Source organism: Oryza glaberrima, chromosome 5 (assembly GCF_000147395.1).
Source record: "Oryza glaberrima chromosome 5, OglaRS2, whole genome shotgun sequence".
In the NCBI taxonomy this organism is placed as follows: domain Eukaryota; kingdom Viridiplantae; phylum Streptophyta; class Magnoliopsida; order Poales; family Poaceae; genus Oryza; species Oryza glaberrima.
This window is the reverse complement of record NC_068330.1, coordinates 18,742,931-18,760,668: the sequence shown is the minus strand read 5'-3', so window position 1 is coordinate 18,760,668 and position 17,738 is coordinate 18,742,931. Positions and strand designations below refer to the sequence as shown.

Below are 17,738 nucleotides of genomic sequence, written 5' to 3'. Positions count from 1 at the left end.
GAAAGGGCGAGGCGCAGGGTCAGGAGGCGTAGCAGGTGTTCGAAGCTGCTCGGCCAAGGCTAGATGGGTAGGGTGATGGTGTAGCCGGAGGCGGGGCGATATGGCCAGGTTGGCCAAGTGGATGAGCGGCACGGTCACCTTTGCGGTGGACAAAGGCGTGGGATGGAGGTCCCCAGGCCCAGTGGTGCGCCACCTCATCACTGGATGTTGTTGTGTCACCGCCTTGCACCTCCATCTCATCCTTGCGTTCGATTTGGTGAGGAAGATGGCGCTCGGGTAGTGTTAAGTCAAACAGGATCGTCCCACGCCTCCCACCGGCTAGGGAGGGAAGGGCCGAAGAGGAAAAGGATGGAGGAAGAAGGGAATGAAAGAGAGGATGAAATGTGGGTCTCACATGTTGATTTAGTTGATTGGACAAGGTCAACAAACCACATCAACAAAAAAATACCCTCAAAACTATAGATGGCCAAATGGGCCACTCACCCCAGCACGGCCTAGGCATGACTGGCCCTGGGATGAGGTCAGTTGGGCTGGCACGGCCCGACCAACACGCGGGGCCGGATCGTGCCTATCCACAAGCTGCACCCACAGCCTAGTCACGGCATAATAAGACTTGGGTCATGCCGGGTCGGCCCGGCTTGAAGGCACGACAACCCATCGTGCTTCTCCATAGAATAAGTCTATTTTTTCTCTCGGAAAAAGTACGAATTACCCTCCCCCCCAACCACAAAACCGAGCATTCTTCACCCTCAACTATACAACCGGACAAATTACCCTCCTCGACCCAATCCGCGGTGGTTTTGGTCCACGTGGCATACGCGTGGCAGTCTAGTCAGCACTCTATTTATAAAAAAATTGTGGAACCCACCTGTCATCTCCTCATCCTCTCATCCTCTCTCTTGTCTCTCTCACTCTTCCTCTATCTCAAACGGGAGGACGCGTGGCGGCGTGCAGGGGAGGACGTGGGCACGCGACGGCGGCGGCGGGCAGGCGGTGGCGGCAGCGCCGGGGAGGACGTGGTGGGCGGGCAGTGGCGGCAGGCCAGGGAGGACGCGGAGGCGGCGGCGGGTGACGTGGATGGAGCGCATGGCGGCAGCGGCGGCTAGTGACGCGGAGGCGGCGACGGAGGGGGATAACGAGGACGACGATGAGGATGGCGACGGAGGAGTGGAGGATGATGGCTGCGGCGGCCATGGCGGAGAGGCGGAGCGCGGGGAGGACGTGGCAGCGGCGGCGGGCGGCGCCGAGGAGGTAGCGGAGCGCCGGGGATGGGGGATGAGAAGGTGGCTGCTCGGCGCTGCTTCCCCACTCCCCTGTGTGTGTGTGTGTGTGGTGCCGTCGGGACAACGGGCACAGCGGGGGCGGTGCACCTCTGTCGCCATCCTCGTCGTCGTCCTCGTCATCCCCTGCCGCTGCCGCCTCCGCATCACCCACCGCCGCCGTGCGCTGCATCCTAGTCGTCGTCCTCCTCATCCCCCCTCGTCGGCGCCGCGTGCCGCCGCCATGTCCTCCCCGGCGCTCCGCCACCGCCCGCCCGCCGCCGCGTCCTCCCCGGCCCGCCGCCACCGCCGCGCCCGCCGCCGCGTCCTCCCCGGCGCCACCACCACTGCCCGCCCGCCGCCGCCGCCGCATGCCTGCGTCCTCCCCCGCACGCCGCCGCGCGTCCTCCCGTTTGAGAGAGAGGAAGAGTGAGAGAAGAGAGAGGATGAGTAGATGACAGGTGGGTCCCACAATTTTTTTTTATAAATAGAGTGCTGACTGGACTGCCACGCGTACGCCACGTGGACCAAAACCACCGCGGATTGGGTCGATGGGGGTAATTTGTCCGATTTGTATAGTTGAGGGTGAATAATGCCCGATTTTGTGGTTCAGGGGAGGGGGGTAATTCAGACGACCGCGATAGTTCAGGGGGGGTAATTCGTACTTTTTCCTTTTCCTCCCTCATCTCTTTTGGGCTGTGTCTTATATAGCTGGAACAAGTCTATTTTGTGTCCCTCTTTTCTTTGGGTTGTGTCTTATATGGCTGAGTTCAGTCTATTTTGTATCCCTCAACTATTTTTCTATGATCGTGCCGTGTCGTGCTTGGGCTGGGCCAAATGGCCGTGCCATGGGCCGGGTCGTGGGGCCTCAGGCTTTATGACTATATATACTCAAAACAACCAAGGAAGTTAAATTACATTGGTTTTAATACTTAAAGGGGGTCAAAACATATGGTTTTGCGGTTGAAGGATTCAAGTCATATTGGACACATATTTAACAGAGTCAAAGTAGACTTTTCCCACAACAATTAAAGCTTTCTCTACCATGGGCTAAACGCCAAGTAAATCTACTACTTGAACTTTTTATATCAAGAAAGTGGTTATCTAACTCTCCATAAAAAATAGCATATACATATACTACGAATATAATAATCTAATATTAGATTAGACACACAACTAGTAATTAACCTAGATATATTATGGGTCTATTCAGATTGTAGTCAAAATAAACCTTGCCAACTTTTGGCAATGCCAAAATTTTAGCAAGATGACACTATTGTCAAAATTTTGGCAGGATTTCTTATATATTGACCAAATTTGGCAACAAACTAAATATAGGCATTTTTAGCAACTATGCTAAAAATTGGTATGGTTGAAAATGGCATCAAAGTGAACAGGCACTATATTTCTAAAAAGACTACGAAATTCATATTAAAGAGGCGAATGAATGATGATGAGTCAACAGTGAAAATGCTTCTATCCGGATGTCCGATCGAACATAAAAAAATCGGATGTCTGCGCGCATCTCCTTAAACCGTGTAATAAAATTAATCACAGTGCCCATCGCATTCCGTCATTGTTCTCCCTCTCATATTTATATTGCGTAGGCATTTATCTCATGAAGTAGCCTATGTAACTACTCTGACGTAAAGTAGCCCATATTCTCTCTCTCGTATGCCTCTACTACCACACATACTTTACTCCTTAATGAATAACTTCAAATAATCTTATTTCACAAATTATTTATCTAATCGTAATCTAAATATATCATTGTATTCACCGCAATTAAATCTTCATAATAAGATCTCACTTAACTATATTTTGGTAATTTTTTTAAAAAGTTTTTTTTTGTTGTAATGGATTTTTTAGTTATTGCAATAGGTATTTAATAATGTTTCAATAGGTCATTTCGAAATGTTGCACAAGGTGTTTCAATAGCCCACGCAACGACATCTAACCAGACAAAACCAACCAATCGGTTTTAGTGAAACCGTTAGGTGTATGTTTGTGAAAATCAATCAGTTTCAACCTGTATCTATTCGGTGTTGAACGAAAGTCGGCTTTTTTTCTTCTACATGTTTCCGATAAACCCGTGAGAGTCGGTTTTTATGTTGAAAACGGAAAAGGTACCCTGGTCTGAGGCCACCGCGCTACAGGGGGCGAGCACGCGAGCTGCGAGCATCCGGCGCACCGCGCTGTGCGTGCGGCGTGGACTGGTAGCTCGGCCAGGCGCGCGGCCAGCTCGCCCAGCTCGCGGCGTGCCGTGCGAAAACTCGCCGGGAATGAAAAGGTTGGTAGGCCGGAGAGGCGGACGACGTCACCAGCCGCAACCGACGGCGCGGGCCGCACGGCTGCTGTCCAAATCGTCGGCCGAATCTCCCGCTGGCGCCGACGTGGACGTGCCGCTTCGGGCACCGAAAGTTCTTTTGGGCGGCCAGGTCGGAAGCCTTTTCTAGTTTTCCGGGGGGACCCCTTTCTGCTGTCCCGGTTCTCCAATTCCGGCGATGGACGAGTCCCGCACGCGTCCATCTGTGCGAGTTTGCGAGCCAGCACCACCACCCAACGTGTCCACTCACGGCTTACACGTGCCACGCCCATCAGGCCGCAGCCGTCGCTACGTGGCCGCGCTCATCTTTCCGCCCGTATTACACGTACGCAGTCGCACAGCAGCTTCATTACTGATCTGCAAAATAACGTAACGCAAAATCAATCAAATCTGCCTCGACTTTTTTTTTCAGTCTTTCAGAAAATCGAAACCCCCGTTAGAGCAGGTACAATAGCACCATAAATCAACTATAAACATATTTTTAAGAAATAAAATAAAATATAAGAGTAGCGGGCTACAGATCTATACTTAGCTGTAGCATGAACTCTAAAACGTAATGTGTGTATGACAGGTAAGACTAAATATTAATAGTGTAATAAGTATTATTGTATGAATTAGCTATTATATTAACTATAAATAATTTAAAGGTAATAGTTGACTATACTATTAAACTTGCTCTTACTCGTATTTTCAACAAATTCTGTTTAAGAAAGGAAGATCGCAAATTTGTGGATCGCGAGGGATACGGTAGTAGATTGCGGGGGGCAAGGAGCAAAAATCACGAGTCCCCAAAACGTCGCACGCGGTAAGCCGCCGTTTTATACGGGGCGGCGTACTTTGCCTTGAGACGGACGCGTATAAACCGGCGCCTCGCGTTTTCTTCGTCCGTCCACCGACCCAGCAGTGCACCTCCCGTTCGCCTCGCTCGCGAGCTCGCGTTACTTTACACCGCCGCCGCCGAGCTCTCCAGACTCCGGAGGAGGAAGCGATCGTTACACGTACGCCTCGTCAAGCAGAAGCAGGTGATCCTCCGCCCCTTCCGATCCCCTCGGTCCTCCGAGCTGTTCGATCTGAGAAGAAAAAAAAGAAAAATCTGCTGGATTATACTTTGCTTGCTCTAGGATTAATTCATCGCCTTATTATGGTTGATGATTTTATTTCCTTCGTAATTACTGCGTATGTTTTTCTCTCGGCTGTACCCGATGGAATTTTGGTAGTTGGTTTGGTGGTGTCCTGGTGATCCCCTTTGGAACAATCGAACATAATTCTTCAGGTTTATCGTGTTGTATTTAGTAACTGTTCGTGCCAGTAAGTACTGTGTAGTGATTGTGATTAGTGATATTTGCTCATGCATACAGGTTAGGTGAACTGGGTTTGCCGTCGTGGGGCATCATGATCTCCCCGTTGTTCAGAGAAATCAGCTGTAGCTTTTGCTTTTGTAGAGCTTACCCCCTTTTTTTTTTGAACGAAACGAGCTTACCCCTTATCAGTTATCACCGTGGCTGTGAAGCTACAATTTCTTTCACTGCCCTTTTATTATTAGTGTTATGATAAATTGATTGATGTTGAGATAGTTCTTGTGATGTGTCCTGATTTGAACTCTGCATGTAAGCTGTGACATGTGTCCCCTATTTTTTTCCGCACCTCATCAAACTGGATAGGTTCAGGATAAACTATGTATTATTAAAAACGCCACCAAAACAAGTTGATGCTTTGGTTTGCTGCTCGGATGTAATGTGAACTTCTCAAAATCTTAATACAAAGATGCGCAACTCTTTTGCGCATTCTCGAAAGAAAAAAAAAACGCCATTGAAACAAGTTGATGCTTGGTATAGTTAATGTGCTTATACTCTGTTGTGCAATGTAGTGAATATACTAGTTAGCTGAAAATTGCATGAGATACTTTCAACCTTGATGCTTCGATTAAATATATTCCAATCTGCTGGGCACCGATGATTTTTTTTTAAAAGATTGTACTCTGGACATCTCAAGCAGTATATATTAATACATGTAGTGTTTATGTTATTAGTTTACTTGGTTTTGCCCAGCGACTTCTAGCCTTCTGGGTACTTTTGTCAGAGCCTAACAAGTGATGTGTAATTATCACGCATTTCTGTTGCAGAACATCTGAAGAATGGCTGACGAGGATATTCAACCTATTGTGTGCGACAATGGCACTGGAATGGTCAAGGTGGTTATCCTGAACTTGGTCTTTTCAGCAAAGCGGTATGTTCCTCATAGCTTAACGGATCACCTTCCTAATGTTTAACAGGCAGGTTTTGCTGGTGATGATGCACCAAGGGCCGTCTTCCCTAGCATTGTAGGGAGACCACGTCACACCGGTGTCATGGTTGGGATGGGCCAAAAGGATGCCTATGTGGGTGATGAAGCTCAGGCAAAAAGGGGTATCCTGACTCTAAAGTACCCAATTGAACATGGAATTGTCAATAACTGGGATGACATGGAGAAAATATGGCACCACACCTTCTACAATGAGCTTCGTGTTGCACCTGAAGATCACCCTGTATTACTAACTGAAGCCCCTCTCAATCCCAAAGCCAACAGAGAGAAGATGACACAGATCATGTTTGAGACCTTCAATTGCCCAGCAATGTATGTCGCAATCCAGGCTGTTCTATCCTTGTATGCTAGCGGTCGAACAACTGGTATGATTATTACCTTTGCAATAGATCGTGTTAAAATTCAATGTGTTGGGGGGCAGTGACACTTCTTTTATCTGCAGGTATCGTGCTTGACTCTGGTGATGGTGTGAGCCACACTGTTCCAATATATGAAGGATATACGCTTCCTCATGCTATCCTCCGGTTGGATCTTGCTGGCCGAGACCTCACTGACCATCTCATGAAGATTCTCACAGAGAGAGGGTATTCCCTCACAACAAGCGCTGAGCGGGAAATTGTCAGAGACATAAAGGAGAAGCTCGCTTATGTCGCCCTTGATTATGAGCAGGAGCTGGAAACTTCTAGGAGCAGCTCCTCTGTTGAGAAAAGCTATGAGATGCCTGATGGCCAAGTAATTACCATTGGGTCAGAAAGGTTCAGGTGCCCTGAGGTTCTGTTCCAGCCATCTCTTGTTGGTATGGAATCTCCTGGCATACATGAAGCTACATACAACTCCATCATGAAGTGTGATGTAGATATAAGGAAGGACCTGTATGGCAATGTTGTCCTAAGTGGAGGGTCTACCATGTTTCCTGGAATTGCTGATCGTATGAGCAAGGAGATCACTTCCCTTGCTCCTAGCAGTATGAAGGTTAAAGTGATTGCACCACCAGAAAGAAAATACAGCGTCTGGATTGGTGGTTCTATTTTGGCTTCTCTTAGCACTTTCCAGCAGGTAGGGTTTTTTTTCCTCAACTCTGGAAGTTGCACATGATGCTGGTGATGTTTTGTCTCAATTAAAAATGTTCTATTTATTTTTAGATTAGAAGATTTCACTTTTTTATTAGTAGTTTATCCATATAATCTCGATTCAATTTATACTAGTAGGTTTTTCACTGCCCATTTTAGATAGTCCTATTTGAATTCTTAAAAAGAAGTTGAGTACACATCTGTGCTTGCGAGCATTTTAGGAAATTGTCTAATTAGCGTCCAATACTGCACAAATGGCCAAATCTCCATGTCCTAGGTTTATCACATAAAAGAGGTTAATTCTCCAATAGATGCCGCAAATTGCCGCCAGTGTTATGATTTGCTTTTGCAATAGAGACAAACATGATCACATTACAGGAAGTATTTGTGCTTGAAGTATTAGTATGTGCTGAGATTGCTTTTGCAAGAGACATAGAACCGGAAGTGTAATAGCTGCTGTCATAACTGTATTTATTGCACATATCCTCAGAATCACATCTGACAACGATAACATTTGTTTCACAGATGTGGATCTCCAAGGGCGAGTATGATGAATCTGGTCCTGGCATTGTCCATATGAAGTGCTTCTGAGCTTCTTGCCAAGTTTGTAGAGCGGTATTTCAAGATGTCGAGAAATCTCAGTTGGTTTATGTATACAAGGAGACCTGCTTTTGCAGATAAATATATACTTGTACTCTGATAGTTGAGATATGCTTTTAGCGTTGGGCATGGCAAACCAGGATTCCTCAGAACGTTGAGACTATCTTACCATGAAGAGAAAGAGGGGCCCAGGAAAAGAAACAAAAAAAACACCTGATGACCTGAAGATACATAAACTTGAGCAGTCTATGTCGTAAAACCTGTTTGTTCTTTTGGTGTGGAATTACCTCGGTTGTTTACCTGCTGTATGAAATAATGAAGCAAACCATATATATTCGCATGCGCTAGTACATCAATGTAGTTCTGTTTACGTCTATTTTCATTTGGCTTCGGGCTCTCAGCTGATGCCTGATGCCTGATGCCTGTGGCCTGCGCTCCAGTGCTCCCTCACAACCTGATGCAATCTCACCATGGAAAGGGGAACAAGGACTATTTAGCAAAAAAACAGATCGTAAATATACTCGCACCCAGCACTCAATTTTGCAGATCGATTTTGAAAGTCAGGATTTCTACCGCTCTATCCAAGAAACAACTCAAACAAAGGGACTATTCTGTAAATACGCGCGGGGGAACCAATCAGAGCGCAGGACCGCCTCACCCCACGGATCGCTCCCCTCAACGATCCGCGTGCACCCCGCGAAACCCCATCCACACCGTCCATCCTCCTCCCCCACGGATCGCCCCCCACGATCCGCGTGCACCCCCCGCGAAACCCCATCCGCGCCGTCCAATACCCCGCAAATCCGACGCTCCAAACCCATCCCGCGCCCGAGGATGAAACCCACCGCGCCGCCCTCCTCCGAAAACTCAAAATTTCGCCGATCTCCCGCTCACCCCCACCGCCTACTTAAACCCCCCGTCGCCCATCGCCATCCTCACCTCACTCCAATCCCCCAATTCCCAAATCCTCCAAGCTCTCGCGCTTCCGATTCCAAGCAGCAGCAGCCAGTCCAGTTCTCAAATGGCCCGCACGAAGCAGACGGCGAGGAAGTCCACCGGCGGCAAGGCGCCGAGGAAGCAGCTGGCGACGAAGGCGGCGCGCAAGTCGGCCCCGGCGACCGGCGGCGTGAAGAAGCCCCACCGCTTCAGGCCGGGAACCGTCGCGCTCCGGGAGATCCGCAAGTACCAGAAGAGCACGGAGCTGCTCATCCGCAAGCTGCCGTTCCAGCGGCTGGTGCGGGAGATCGCGCAGGACTTCAAGACCGACCTCCGCTTCCAGAGCTCCGCCGTCGCCGCGCTGCAGGAGGCCGCCGAGGCCTACCTCGTCGGGCTCTTCGAGGACACCAACCTCTGCGCCATCCACGCCAAGCGCGTCACCATCATGCCCAAGGACATCCAGCTCGCCCGCCGCATCCGTGGCGAGAGGGCGTAGAATGCCTCCGTTGCCAGATCTGGAGTTGTAGAGTTAGATCAGGTGTTACCAGTTTTATTTTAACCTGTGTTCCTTATCGTAGTGGTGTTCTTGTGTTATGCACCGTCTGATGTTACCATCTCATTATCATCAGCTATGGAAAATGTTGTTATCCGTGTCTCTAATTTTTGTTCTTAGTAAAATGGTTCTGAACAGGTCGCACTATCTGCGGTACTAATCAGAAATGTTTATTAGTCTGAAGTCTCTGATCTCATAGCAAGTTCATTATTCCGAGCTTCTCAATTTGCAAGGCGTATTACTGTCTAAAATGATGTCTCCTAAACTATTTCGTTTTGTGGAGTTTATAGCAATATTCAGTATACTGTTCTCAGCCACTCTTCAGAAATGCGGAGCAGGGGGCGTAACTGAACAGATCTGCTGCTACCTGTAGAGTAGTAGGTTGCTAAATAGGGAGTACCAGATCTTTTTGAAGGTGTGGGTCGCATGACTTGATTCTGACAAGCAAAAATTGCAATTTAACATGGGAGAATATTTCAACATTGAATCAGTTTCAAGGAAGACAATGGGCAGTTTTGGATTGCTACCAAATTTTGCCCTACCAATATTTTGGTAGTCTAAATAGTACCCAACATTTGTTTGGATTGGTGCCAACATTTTGGTAATGCCCATTCTAAATTTGGTAGTAATCTAGAAATTTCTTCACCATGATATCATAATTTGCCTAGATTTTGGTAGCAAACCAAATAAGATGAATACACATTTATTCTACCAAATAATTGGTAGCGCCAAAACTTGACTATGTTTTGGCACTACCAAAAATTTCCTAATCAAGTACTCTAATCCTCAAGCCTCAGCCACCAAGCAGTCAAGGCCAGTGAGTCTGAAACTCTGAAACTTGTTGAAATATCATGCGAACACAAATTATGCCCTTCTCTGAAGTGTCTAAGCGACTACTATCCATTAGTGCTAAATGGTGTCATTTGTCTTGAAGGAAATCGAGTCGGTTTGCAAAATTGTCTAGTTAACAAAAACTGTCCCACAACGGTTTCGTTGATAACCTTGATTATCACTTTGTTATCCATGAAAACATTTATTCTACCAAATAATTGGTAGCGCCAAAACTTGACTATGTTTTGGCACTACCAAAAATTTCCTAATCAAGTACTCTAATCCTCAAGCCTCAGCCACCAAGCAGTCAAGGCCAGTGAGTCTGAAACTCTGAAACTTGTTGAAATATCATGCGAACACAAATTATGCCCTTCTCTGAAGTGTCTAAGCGACTACTATCCATTAGTGCTAAATGGTGTCATTTGTCTTGAAGGAAATCGAGTCGGTTTGCAAAATTGTCCAGTTAACAAAAACTGTCCCACAACGGTTTCGTTGATAACCTTGATTATCACTTTGTTATCCATAAAACCCGGGGAAATTTTCTTTTCCTGACTATAGCCTTTTAAGCTGTAGACTAATAATTTTTTTTCTACTCTATCAATATGAAATGTCGCATTGTACTAATACTGTACGTGTTGGTTTAAAAAAAACAAAAACCGGTGAAATTCAAACAAATTGTGCAAAAAGAAAAATACTTTGTACATTTAAACATGTCCGATTTCCCGAGCCGTTTCTCGGCAAAAAATGAATTTGAATATGTACCTGCTCGATAAGTCCAACAACCGCAAGGACTTTTAAACAAGATCTATATGTATTTTTTATCCTCGAATTTGTTAGCCATATGGCAGATGAGTAATGACTACAGACTACTCCTAACCTGTCGTTGCATCATGTACCGCTGTCCGCCGATGAGCAATGACAACGTGGCAAACAGCCCATGACATCAGCGTTGAGTACAGCCGTTGCGTTTCTTCTTTTCTCAAGCTATCTGAATCTTATCTGCAATCCTGCTGTCCTACCTCCTTGTGACATGTCAAAACCTCATCATCCTATCCTCAGTACATTAGTCAACTGAATGCAATGCGTTTACATGGACGCTGAAATGTATTTAGTCCGTAGTGACGGTTACTTGTAAGGTTTTAATCGCATGTGTTAAACCGTGGAAACATTTCAAAGGTGTGTGGGGTTGTTTGGTTCATTACCACAATTTGCCTCACCATACAACAACTCAAGTTAGCCGGATTTGATTAAATTAGGTATCTGTTTGGTTCGTGCCACACTTATGGCAAGATTTCTTCACTATGATGTGGGTCCTATATGCTATTGGCATATAAAAGTGTGGCAAGCTTGCTCTTCTATGGGTGAAGGGTGGCTTTAATTTTATTGGCCACATGTTAAACATATTAGCTAAATGAAGTATGACAAGCTTTGACAATGTCGATACGCCAACCAAACAATCCCGTAATCCAATATTATCTCTTCGCTAAGTACGTTGATAAAGTGCAATGAATTGATTTGGTCAGAACGGCAGTTCATTGGCCAGAATTGCCATACTAGCATCGTTCAGCTGTCAGCTCAATTTCTCTACCAGTATCATTTACTACTCCGTAGTTGACTGTAGAGCATCAGATTATTTGACATTATTATTGTCGACAAAGAGATTAGTACAAGTCAGAGATTTGGACATCAGATCAACTCGTTTGGGTTAGTGAACTTTTGATGTTATTACGGTACCAATTTTTCCTTCTTTTTTTTAGCATTAAAAGTTAGTGGTAGAACGCAATAATTAGAGTATATATTTATGTTGCTTATCTTTTTTTCGTAGGACTCTGCAATTTGAGACAACGCGAATAATTGGACGAGTTCGCATCGAGCCACCCACAGCAGGTCCAGGAATATACGTCAGGCAAAAGAAGCTTTTCACCCTAAACCGACCGGAACCGCACAAAAACGTCCCGCTCCGTGGCTGCCAAAGGCCAAAGGTGCCCCGTGCCATCCACGCCCACGCTTCAACTGGACCGTCCTTACCTGCACAGGTTGGAATGGAAGAAGGGGAGGTGATCAGATCACCAATTCACGACACCAACTAGCCCCAAGTCACTAGTTGGCCTTCTTCCCCTCTTTCCGGCGCGCGTTTGACCGGACGCGGCTTGCCAACGAGCAAAGCAATCCCCCGTATCGACACATCACATATCCGCACCGGCACCAACGCCCATGCGGCGCATACGTGGAATCCGCACCCCTCCCGTGCCCGCTTCCCCTGTACTCCTATATTTCATCATCCACGAACCGCGGACCGGATGCCCACTCCGCTCGCTTAACACACCTGCCCGAATTCGTCCAATCCATCTGCACCCGCGCACCCGCGTCCGTGTCCCTCTCGCGCCACAGGACAAGGCCTCCCGACCGCCGGTACCTCCTCATCTCCTCTCCGAGTCCTCGCACGGTCGTCACAGTCACCACCAGAACTCAGCTAAGCTCGCGTTCGTTTTCGCAAGGAGCAGAGGAGGAGGAGGAGGAGGAGGAGGGGAGAGATGGATCACGCGGCGGAGGCGCAGAGGACGGACCTGATGACGATCACGCGGCACGTGCTGAACGAGCAGGGCCGGCACCCGGAGTCGCGGGGGGACTTCACCATCCTACTCTCCCACATCGTCCTCGGCTGCAAGTTCGTCGCCTCCGCCGTCAACAAGGCCGGCCTCGCCAAGCTCATCGGCCTCGCCGGCGACACCAACGTCCAGGCAAGCAACCCCATCTCTGATCCGCTCTACTCTACTCTACTGTTCCTCCACACAAATCCATGTGATGGCGGATGGCCTCCTCGCGTTAGTTCTTGTTTGCTTCAATTTCACGCTGTCACACGTACGAGGTGGCGGTGCAGGGTGAGGAGCAGAAGAAGCTTGACGTGCTCTCCAACGAAGTCTTCGTCAAGGCGCTCGTCAGCAGCGGCCGCACGGTAATACAGTACAGATTAGCAGTTTATGTTTTACTACAGATAAGTTCAGTTTCTGAAACTTGACAGTGACACTCCATTCCTTTCTGTGCAGTGTGTTCTTGTGTCTGAAGAGAACGAGGAGGCCATTATCGTCGACGCTCCCCTCCGCGGAAAGTATGTGAAATTTATGATAGTACTACTACCATGTTCTTCTCAGTTGCTAGCTATCAGCCACGAGTTCGACAAGATCATGGTGACTGTTTCGTCTCATCAGAAGCTGCACGGGTTCCCTTTCTCTTCAGGTATTGCGTTTGTTTTGATCCACTGGATGGCTCCTCAAATATCGATTGTGGTGTCTCCATCGGGACGGTAAGTGTCACTTTCATTAACAGAGCCGATCTCCTCTGGTTTCAACTCTCAACTGTAAATCAAAGAAAATGAATGGTCTAGTACTGTTATCTGCGAGCAATCAGAGGATTTCTTGCTTTCTGAACATGACAAAAGTTGGTTGCTTGCTACTAGAGCTTACTCGATGTCTGATAGCCCATTTCACCATTTGAACTCGCTCTGTTATCAACACAATAAACAGCCTCTACTAGTGATTAATTTGAGAAACACTTCCAATCATAGCTGTCAGTTAATGTAGTCGGCTGTTCTGTTCTACAGATCTTTGGGATTTACATGATTAAAGACAAGGACAACGTGACTTTGGACGATGTACTGCAACCTGGAACAGACATGCTTGCTGCTGGCTACTGCATGTACGGGAGTTCATGCACGGTAACCATGTCATCTGAATCCATTTCCCCTTCAAATATATCACATGTACTCTCTTCCTAAATAGACTTGGTTCTGGTATGACAGCTTGTGTTGAGCACTGGAAATGGAGTAAACGGTTTCACCCTTGATCCTTCCCTTGGGGAGTTCATTCTGACTCATCCAAACATCAAGGTCTGTGATTCAACAATGCAATTCTTGTTCTTAATTGGATTGGTCATGGATCAAAACAAAATGGCCATTTTTGGCACCTGTACTGTACTCTTCTTTTTGTGTAGATACCAAATAGAGGAAAGATCTATTCAGTGAACGAAGGGAATGCGAAAAATTGGGATGCTCCTACAGCGAAGTATAAAAGGCCTTAATTTCGTTTACGAAATATTATCTTTAATTCTTAAGTACTTGAGCTGAATTTTCGAGTCAATATTGCAGGTTTGTGGAGAAATGTAAATTTCCCCAGGATGGTTCGCCTTCTAAATCCTTGAGATACATCGGAAGGTCAGTCATATAATCTGACAGAAGAGCAACACGTTTAATTAGCTTTAGATGAGGCGATAATCAGCAATATAACGCGTGGCTGCATGCCAATATGTTTACACCTTACAGTTATTTGAATTTGAATGCTCTTTCTTACACTGAATACTGAACTGAACATTTTTTTGGTTATGTTGTTGCTCTGCTTCTGGATGGTCCACACAGTATGGTTGCTGATGTCCACCGTACTTTGCTATATGGAGGCATATTTTTGTACCCTGCGGATCAGAAGAGCCCAAACGGAAAACTTCGGTATGCTGATGCAACTCTGAACTGCAAAGGTAGAGTAGTAAATGTAGATTGCTGAAGTTCGCTACATGTGGCATGGCAGTGTTCTGTACGAAGTGTTCCCAATGTCATTCTTGATGGAGCAAGCTGGAGGACAAGCTTTCACAGGCAAACAACGGGTGAGCTGAACTTCACTTCGGTTTTAGTAGCACATTCATCTTACGATTTAACCAAAAAAATGTACTCCCTCTGTTTCATAATGCAAGTCATTCTAGCATTTCCCACATTCATATTAATGTTAATGAATCTAGACAAACATTAATATGAATGTGGGAAATGCTAAAATGACTTGCATTGTGAAACGGAGGAAGTAGCATTCAAATTTCAATGTTTTTATAAACCAATGGCATCCACAAGAAACTAAAGAGCTGTTGCTGCATTTGCATTGCAGGCCCTTGAACTTGTTCCCAGAAAGATTCATGATAGATCTCCAATATTCCTGGGGAGCTATGATGACGTGGAGGATATCAAAGCATTGTACGCTTCAGAGTCTATCATCGGTTGACCGGTGTTACTGAAGAGTAAAAGGACACATGAATCACCCTCTACCTTGTGAACATAGACATTTTTTTTTGCTTTAATGTAAAAAAATCAGCCTGTACTGACACGGTACGGCTTCACCAATATGAAAGAATAAAGGAATATGATTCTTACATAATTTGATTGGAACATAAGTGCCTTTTCAGCTCCTTGCAATAGCTAATTTTAGGCTTACATTTGATCTTTTGTTTCGGGTTATAGCTATATCGTTTTGTCTTAAAGTATAATTACACCGTTGCTCCAAGGGTCATTTTTACAGCTCTTGATAAGTATTCCAAGTTATCATTTTGGTACCTTTTGTTTTTACAAGGATTATAAAGAGAGTATCACTTTTTTTGTTCTTGGTACATTACAGAAAAATGTGGTACCTCTCGGTATCTCGTTAAGAGCCCGTAAAATTTCTCTAATAAAAAGCTATTGCTACAGAATTGAAGGTTTGTAATGTAATATTCAGGCTACAATAATAACCCAATCAAATAGCGAAGTAACACCAATCGCCATATTAATTCCTTTTCCAATAACAAATAGAAGTACATAGATCAAAGCACAAGCCTTGAAACAAATTTCCAAATGAGTAATGCCGAAATACAGACTAATACATCTCTTGGGGGGGGGGGGGGGGGGGGAGCAATGATTTGTTGACATACATAACCCATATAACTTGGCTATGCATCAGATCTTAACTGTTCTGCAGAGCCACTCTTTGCTTGAGCTCACGGGAAGAATTCGTAAATCAAAAAATTGGAATACGCTCTACCGCTTCAAGCTCTGCAGAATGTACTGTGCGTACAGATCCCTGAAAATAAGACAACAAATTGGATCATCGAACATCAACAATCCAACATGGTAATATGCACATCAATGCTGCAAAATGTTTAGGACTTACATAGAGTACTGGATTGCTTCACGAGCTGTCGGAGCAGGCAAGAAGTCATTGACAGCAACCTCCTTGTTCTCATTCTTCTTGTCTGAAAGATTTTGATCAAGAATAAAACAATTGAAATCAAGGTGCAATACCAAGCATAAAAAATGTAGCAATCGGATGAGCTGAGGAAGCAGGCGTACAGTCTTCAAAGAAGCGCCGGATTTCCTGAAGGCGATGAGGAGAAAGCTCGCTGAGATTATTGAAATGGCGGTACTCAGGATCATCGGCGCAGACAGCTATGATCTTGTCGTCCTTCTCTCCCTGTTCATGAAACGGAAAAAAATGCAGGTGCAGTGTAAGCTTGTTGCCGATACTTAAATGACAAAAGTTATTTTTTTCTCCCTAATAAAGTTTGACTTAGCAGAGATGAATGGATTGATTTACTTACCTGGTCAATCATAGGCATGAGACCAATGGCCCTGGCTCGGAGGAATGAACCAGGAAGAACTGGTTCCTGGTTGCGAACAACACAAGGTTGTACGTTAGACAAATTAGCAAATGCAGAAAATGTGAGTCATATAGAAAATTAAGGGCGTCAATTCTGTTCACCTGCATGAGGACAAGGACATCCATGGGGTCGTTGTCCTCGCAAAGCGTTCTCGGAATGAAACCGTAGTTGTGAGGGTAGACCACGGACGAGTATAGAATCCGATCAACCTGTCCGAGATTTTTCAGATCTTAGCTCATGATGCAATCGAGAGAAGTTTTTAGAGACGTGGGAGGAAATGCGTGCAGCGTTGCAGTCTTGCAGACCTTGATGAGCCCCGTCTTCTTGTCCAGCTCGTACTTCACCTTGCTCCCCTTGGTGATCTCCACGACCTGTGCCAAAAATCCACCACGGGACACATCGCAACAAAGCTGTCATCATCGCCGGCGGCCGGGCGGCAAAGAACGGAATAATTAAGCTGGAGCTGGAGGAGGATGCAAAAGAACAGGGCGTGCACTTACGACGTTGAACACGGCGGGAGCATCAGGGCCGATCTCGAGGTCGTGCCACGGGTGCGCGGCGACGGACCTCCGCGACAGCGACGAGAGGATCCTCTCGTTCAGCTTCGGCCCGGGCCGCGGCGTCTGCTGATACGGCTCCACCACCTCGTCGGCGGCGCCGTGTCCGTTCTCTCCATTCTCGCTGCTCATCCTGTCTTAGCTAGCGTAGTACGATCGCGTCGGTTGGTTTGTACAGACGACTATACGATACGATCGAGTACGACCGGTGGACGATGATCGACCGAAGCGCGCGGCGCGCGGGGAATTATATAGGCCGCGGCCGGTCTGGGTTGGTGGTGGTGGGGAAGGGGTGGGCCGCGGCTAACGCGGGGCGGATGGATGGCATGTGCGGTGCTGCCGGTGCCGGTGCTTGCTGCGCCCGCGGCGCGGGACGACGGTGGGAAACTTCCCCGCGTGCGTCACTGCCGTTCCGCACGTTGGCCGCGCGCGCGGAGTGAGTGCTCTCTCCGAGCTACTCCAGCTGTGCGGCGCCTCTCAATTCAACGTGCAGCAGCGAACTGCGAACGTACGAGGGTGGCAGCGCCAGGGTTCGAGGCTTCGATCATGGAGTATCACCTGCTCCCTCCGCGCCCCCCCCCCCCCCAAAAAAAAAACTAAAATTAAATGTGACACGTTTAGTACAATGAATATAGACTTAGACAGAAATATATTCAGATTCGTATTAAGATAATGTTATATTGATTTTTATGGGATAGAGGAAGTACTTTGCTTGGTGACCTTTTCTTCCTTTTTTCTCTTTAGGTAATGACCAGGTTTGATATTCTAGAAAGGACCGTCACTGGTAATGAAGTTGTTTAAGGCGGTGTTCTTTCACTAGTATAGATCCTTCTATCTGTGACGGCCTCTAACATACCT

General features: G+C 46.6%; 4 protein-coding genes across 4 annotated transcripts; 3 read left to right on the top strand and 1 right to left on the bottom strand.

The window, feature by feature from the left end:
* The first annotated feature begins 4,426 nt into the window (after positions 1-4,426).
* LOC127773198 (actin-1) lies at positions 4,427-7,906 on the top strand. The gene is made up of 5 exons (XM_052299225.1): positions 4,427-4,607; positions 5,708-5,776; positions 5,858-6,251; positions 6,329-6,942; positions 7,482-7,906. The coding sequence occupies exons 2-5, from the start codon at positions 5,720-5,722 to the stop codon at positions 7,545-7,547; spliced, it is 1,131 nt and encodes a 376-aa protein (XP_052155185.1). The 5' UTR covers positions 4,427-4,607; positions 5,708-5,719; the 3' UTR covers positions 7,548-7,906.
* Positions 7,907-8,482: 576 nt separating this feature from the next.
* On the top strand, positions 8,483-9,152 carry LOC127773199 (histone H3.2). Its single transcript, XM_052299226.1, has one exon. The coding sequence runs from the start codon at positions 8,578-8,580 to the stop codon at positions 8,986-8,988; it is 411 nt and encodes a 136-aa protein (XP_052155186.1). The 5' UTR covers positions 8,483-8,577; the 3' UTR covers positions 8,989-9,152.
* A 3,003-nt stretch (positions 9,153-12,155) lies between these two features.
* On the top strand, positions 12,156-15,068 carry LOC127774321 (fructose-1,6-bisphosphatase, cytosolic-like). The gene is made up of 12 exons (XM_052300546.1): positions 12,156-12,288; positions 12,381-12,617; positions 12,758-12,832; positions 12,924-12,985; positions 13,114-13,180; positions 13,478-13,591; positions 13,676-13,762; positions 13,867-13,937; positions 14,021-14,086; positions 14,288-14,374; positions 14,454-14,529; positions 14,802-15,068. The coding sequence occupies exons 2-12, from the start codon at positions 12,411-12,413 to the stop codon at positions 14,913-14,915; spliced, it is 1,026 nt and encodes a 341-aa protein (XP_052156506.1). The 5' UTR covers positions 12,156-12,288; positions 12,381-12,410; the 3' UTR covers positions 14,916-15,068.
* Positions 15,069-15,427: 359 nt separating this feature from the next.
* Positions 15,428-17,114, bottom strand: LOC127774322 (soluble inorganic pyrophosphatase-like). Its single transcript, XM_052300547.1, has 7 exons — positions 16,824-17,114; positions 16,629-16,694; positions 16,425-16,532; positions 16,264-16,329; positions 16,016-16,136; positions 15,837-15,918; positions 15,428-15,746 (listed from the first exon to the last, which is right to left on the bottom strand). The coding sequence occupies exons 1-7, from the start codon at positions 17,010-17,012 to the stop codon at positions 15,704-15,706; spliced, it is 675 nt and encodes a 224-aa protein (XP_052156507.1). The 5' UTR covers positions 17,013-17,114; the 3' UTR covers positions 15,428-15,703.
* Positions 17,115-17,738: the final 624 nt, after the last annotated feature.

Coding starts and splice junctions, on each gene's coding strand:
- LOC127773198 (XM_052299225.1), top strand. CDS start 5,720: ATGGCTGACGAGGATATTCAACCTATTGTGTGCGACAATGGCACTGGA. Junction 6,252..6,328: donor TGCTAGCGGTCGAACAACTG/GTATGATTATTA, acceptor TTTTATCTGCAG/GTATCGTGCTTGACTCTGGT. Junction 6,943..7,481: donor CTCTTAGCACTTTCCAGCAG/GTAGGGTTTTTT, acceptor TTTGTTTCACAG/ATGTGGATCTCCAAGGGCGA.
- LOC127773199 (XM_052299226.1), top strand. CDS start 8,578: ATGGCCCGCACGAAGCAGACGGCGAGGAAGTCCACCGGCGGCAAGGCG.
- LOC127774321 (XM_052300546.1), top strand. CDS start 12,411: ATGGATCACGCGGCGGAGGCGCAGAGGACGGACCTGATGACGATCACG. Junction 12,833..12,923: donor TCGTCAGCAGCGGCCGCACG/GTAATACAGTAC, acceptor CTTTCTGTGCAG/TGTGTTCTTGTGTCTGAAGA. Junction 13,181..13,477: donor GTGGTGTCTCCATCGGGACG/GTAAGTGTCACT, acceptor TCTGTTCTACAG/ATCTTTGGGATTTACATGAT.
- LOC127774322 (XM_052300547.1), bottom strand. CDS start 17,012: ATGAGCAGCGAGAATGGAGAGAACGGACACGGCGCCGCCGACGAGGTG. Junction 16,137..16,263: donor TCATGCCTATGATTGACCAG/GTAAGTAAATCA, acceptor TTTCATGAACAG/GGAGAGAAGGACGACAAGAT. Junction 15,919..16,015: donor CCGGCGCTTCTTTGAAGACT/GTACGCCTGCTT, acceptor AAAATCTTTCAG/ACAAGAAGAATGAGAACAAG.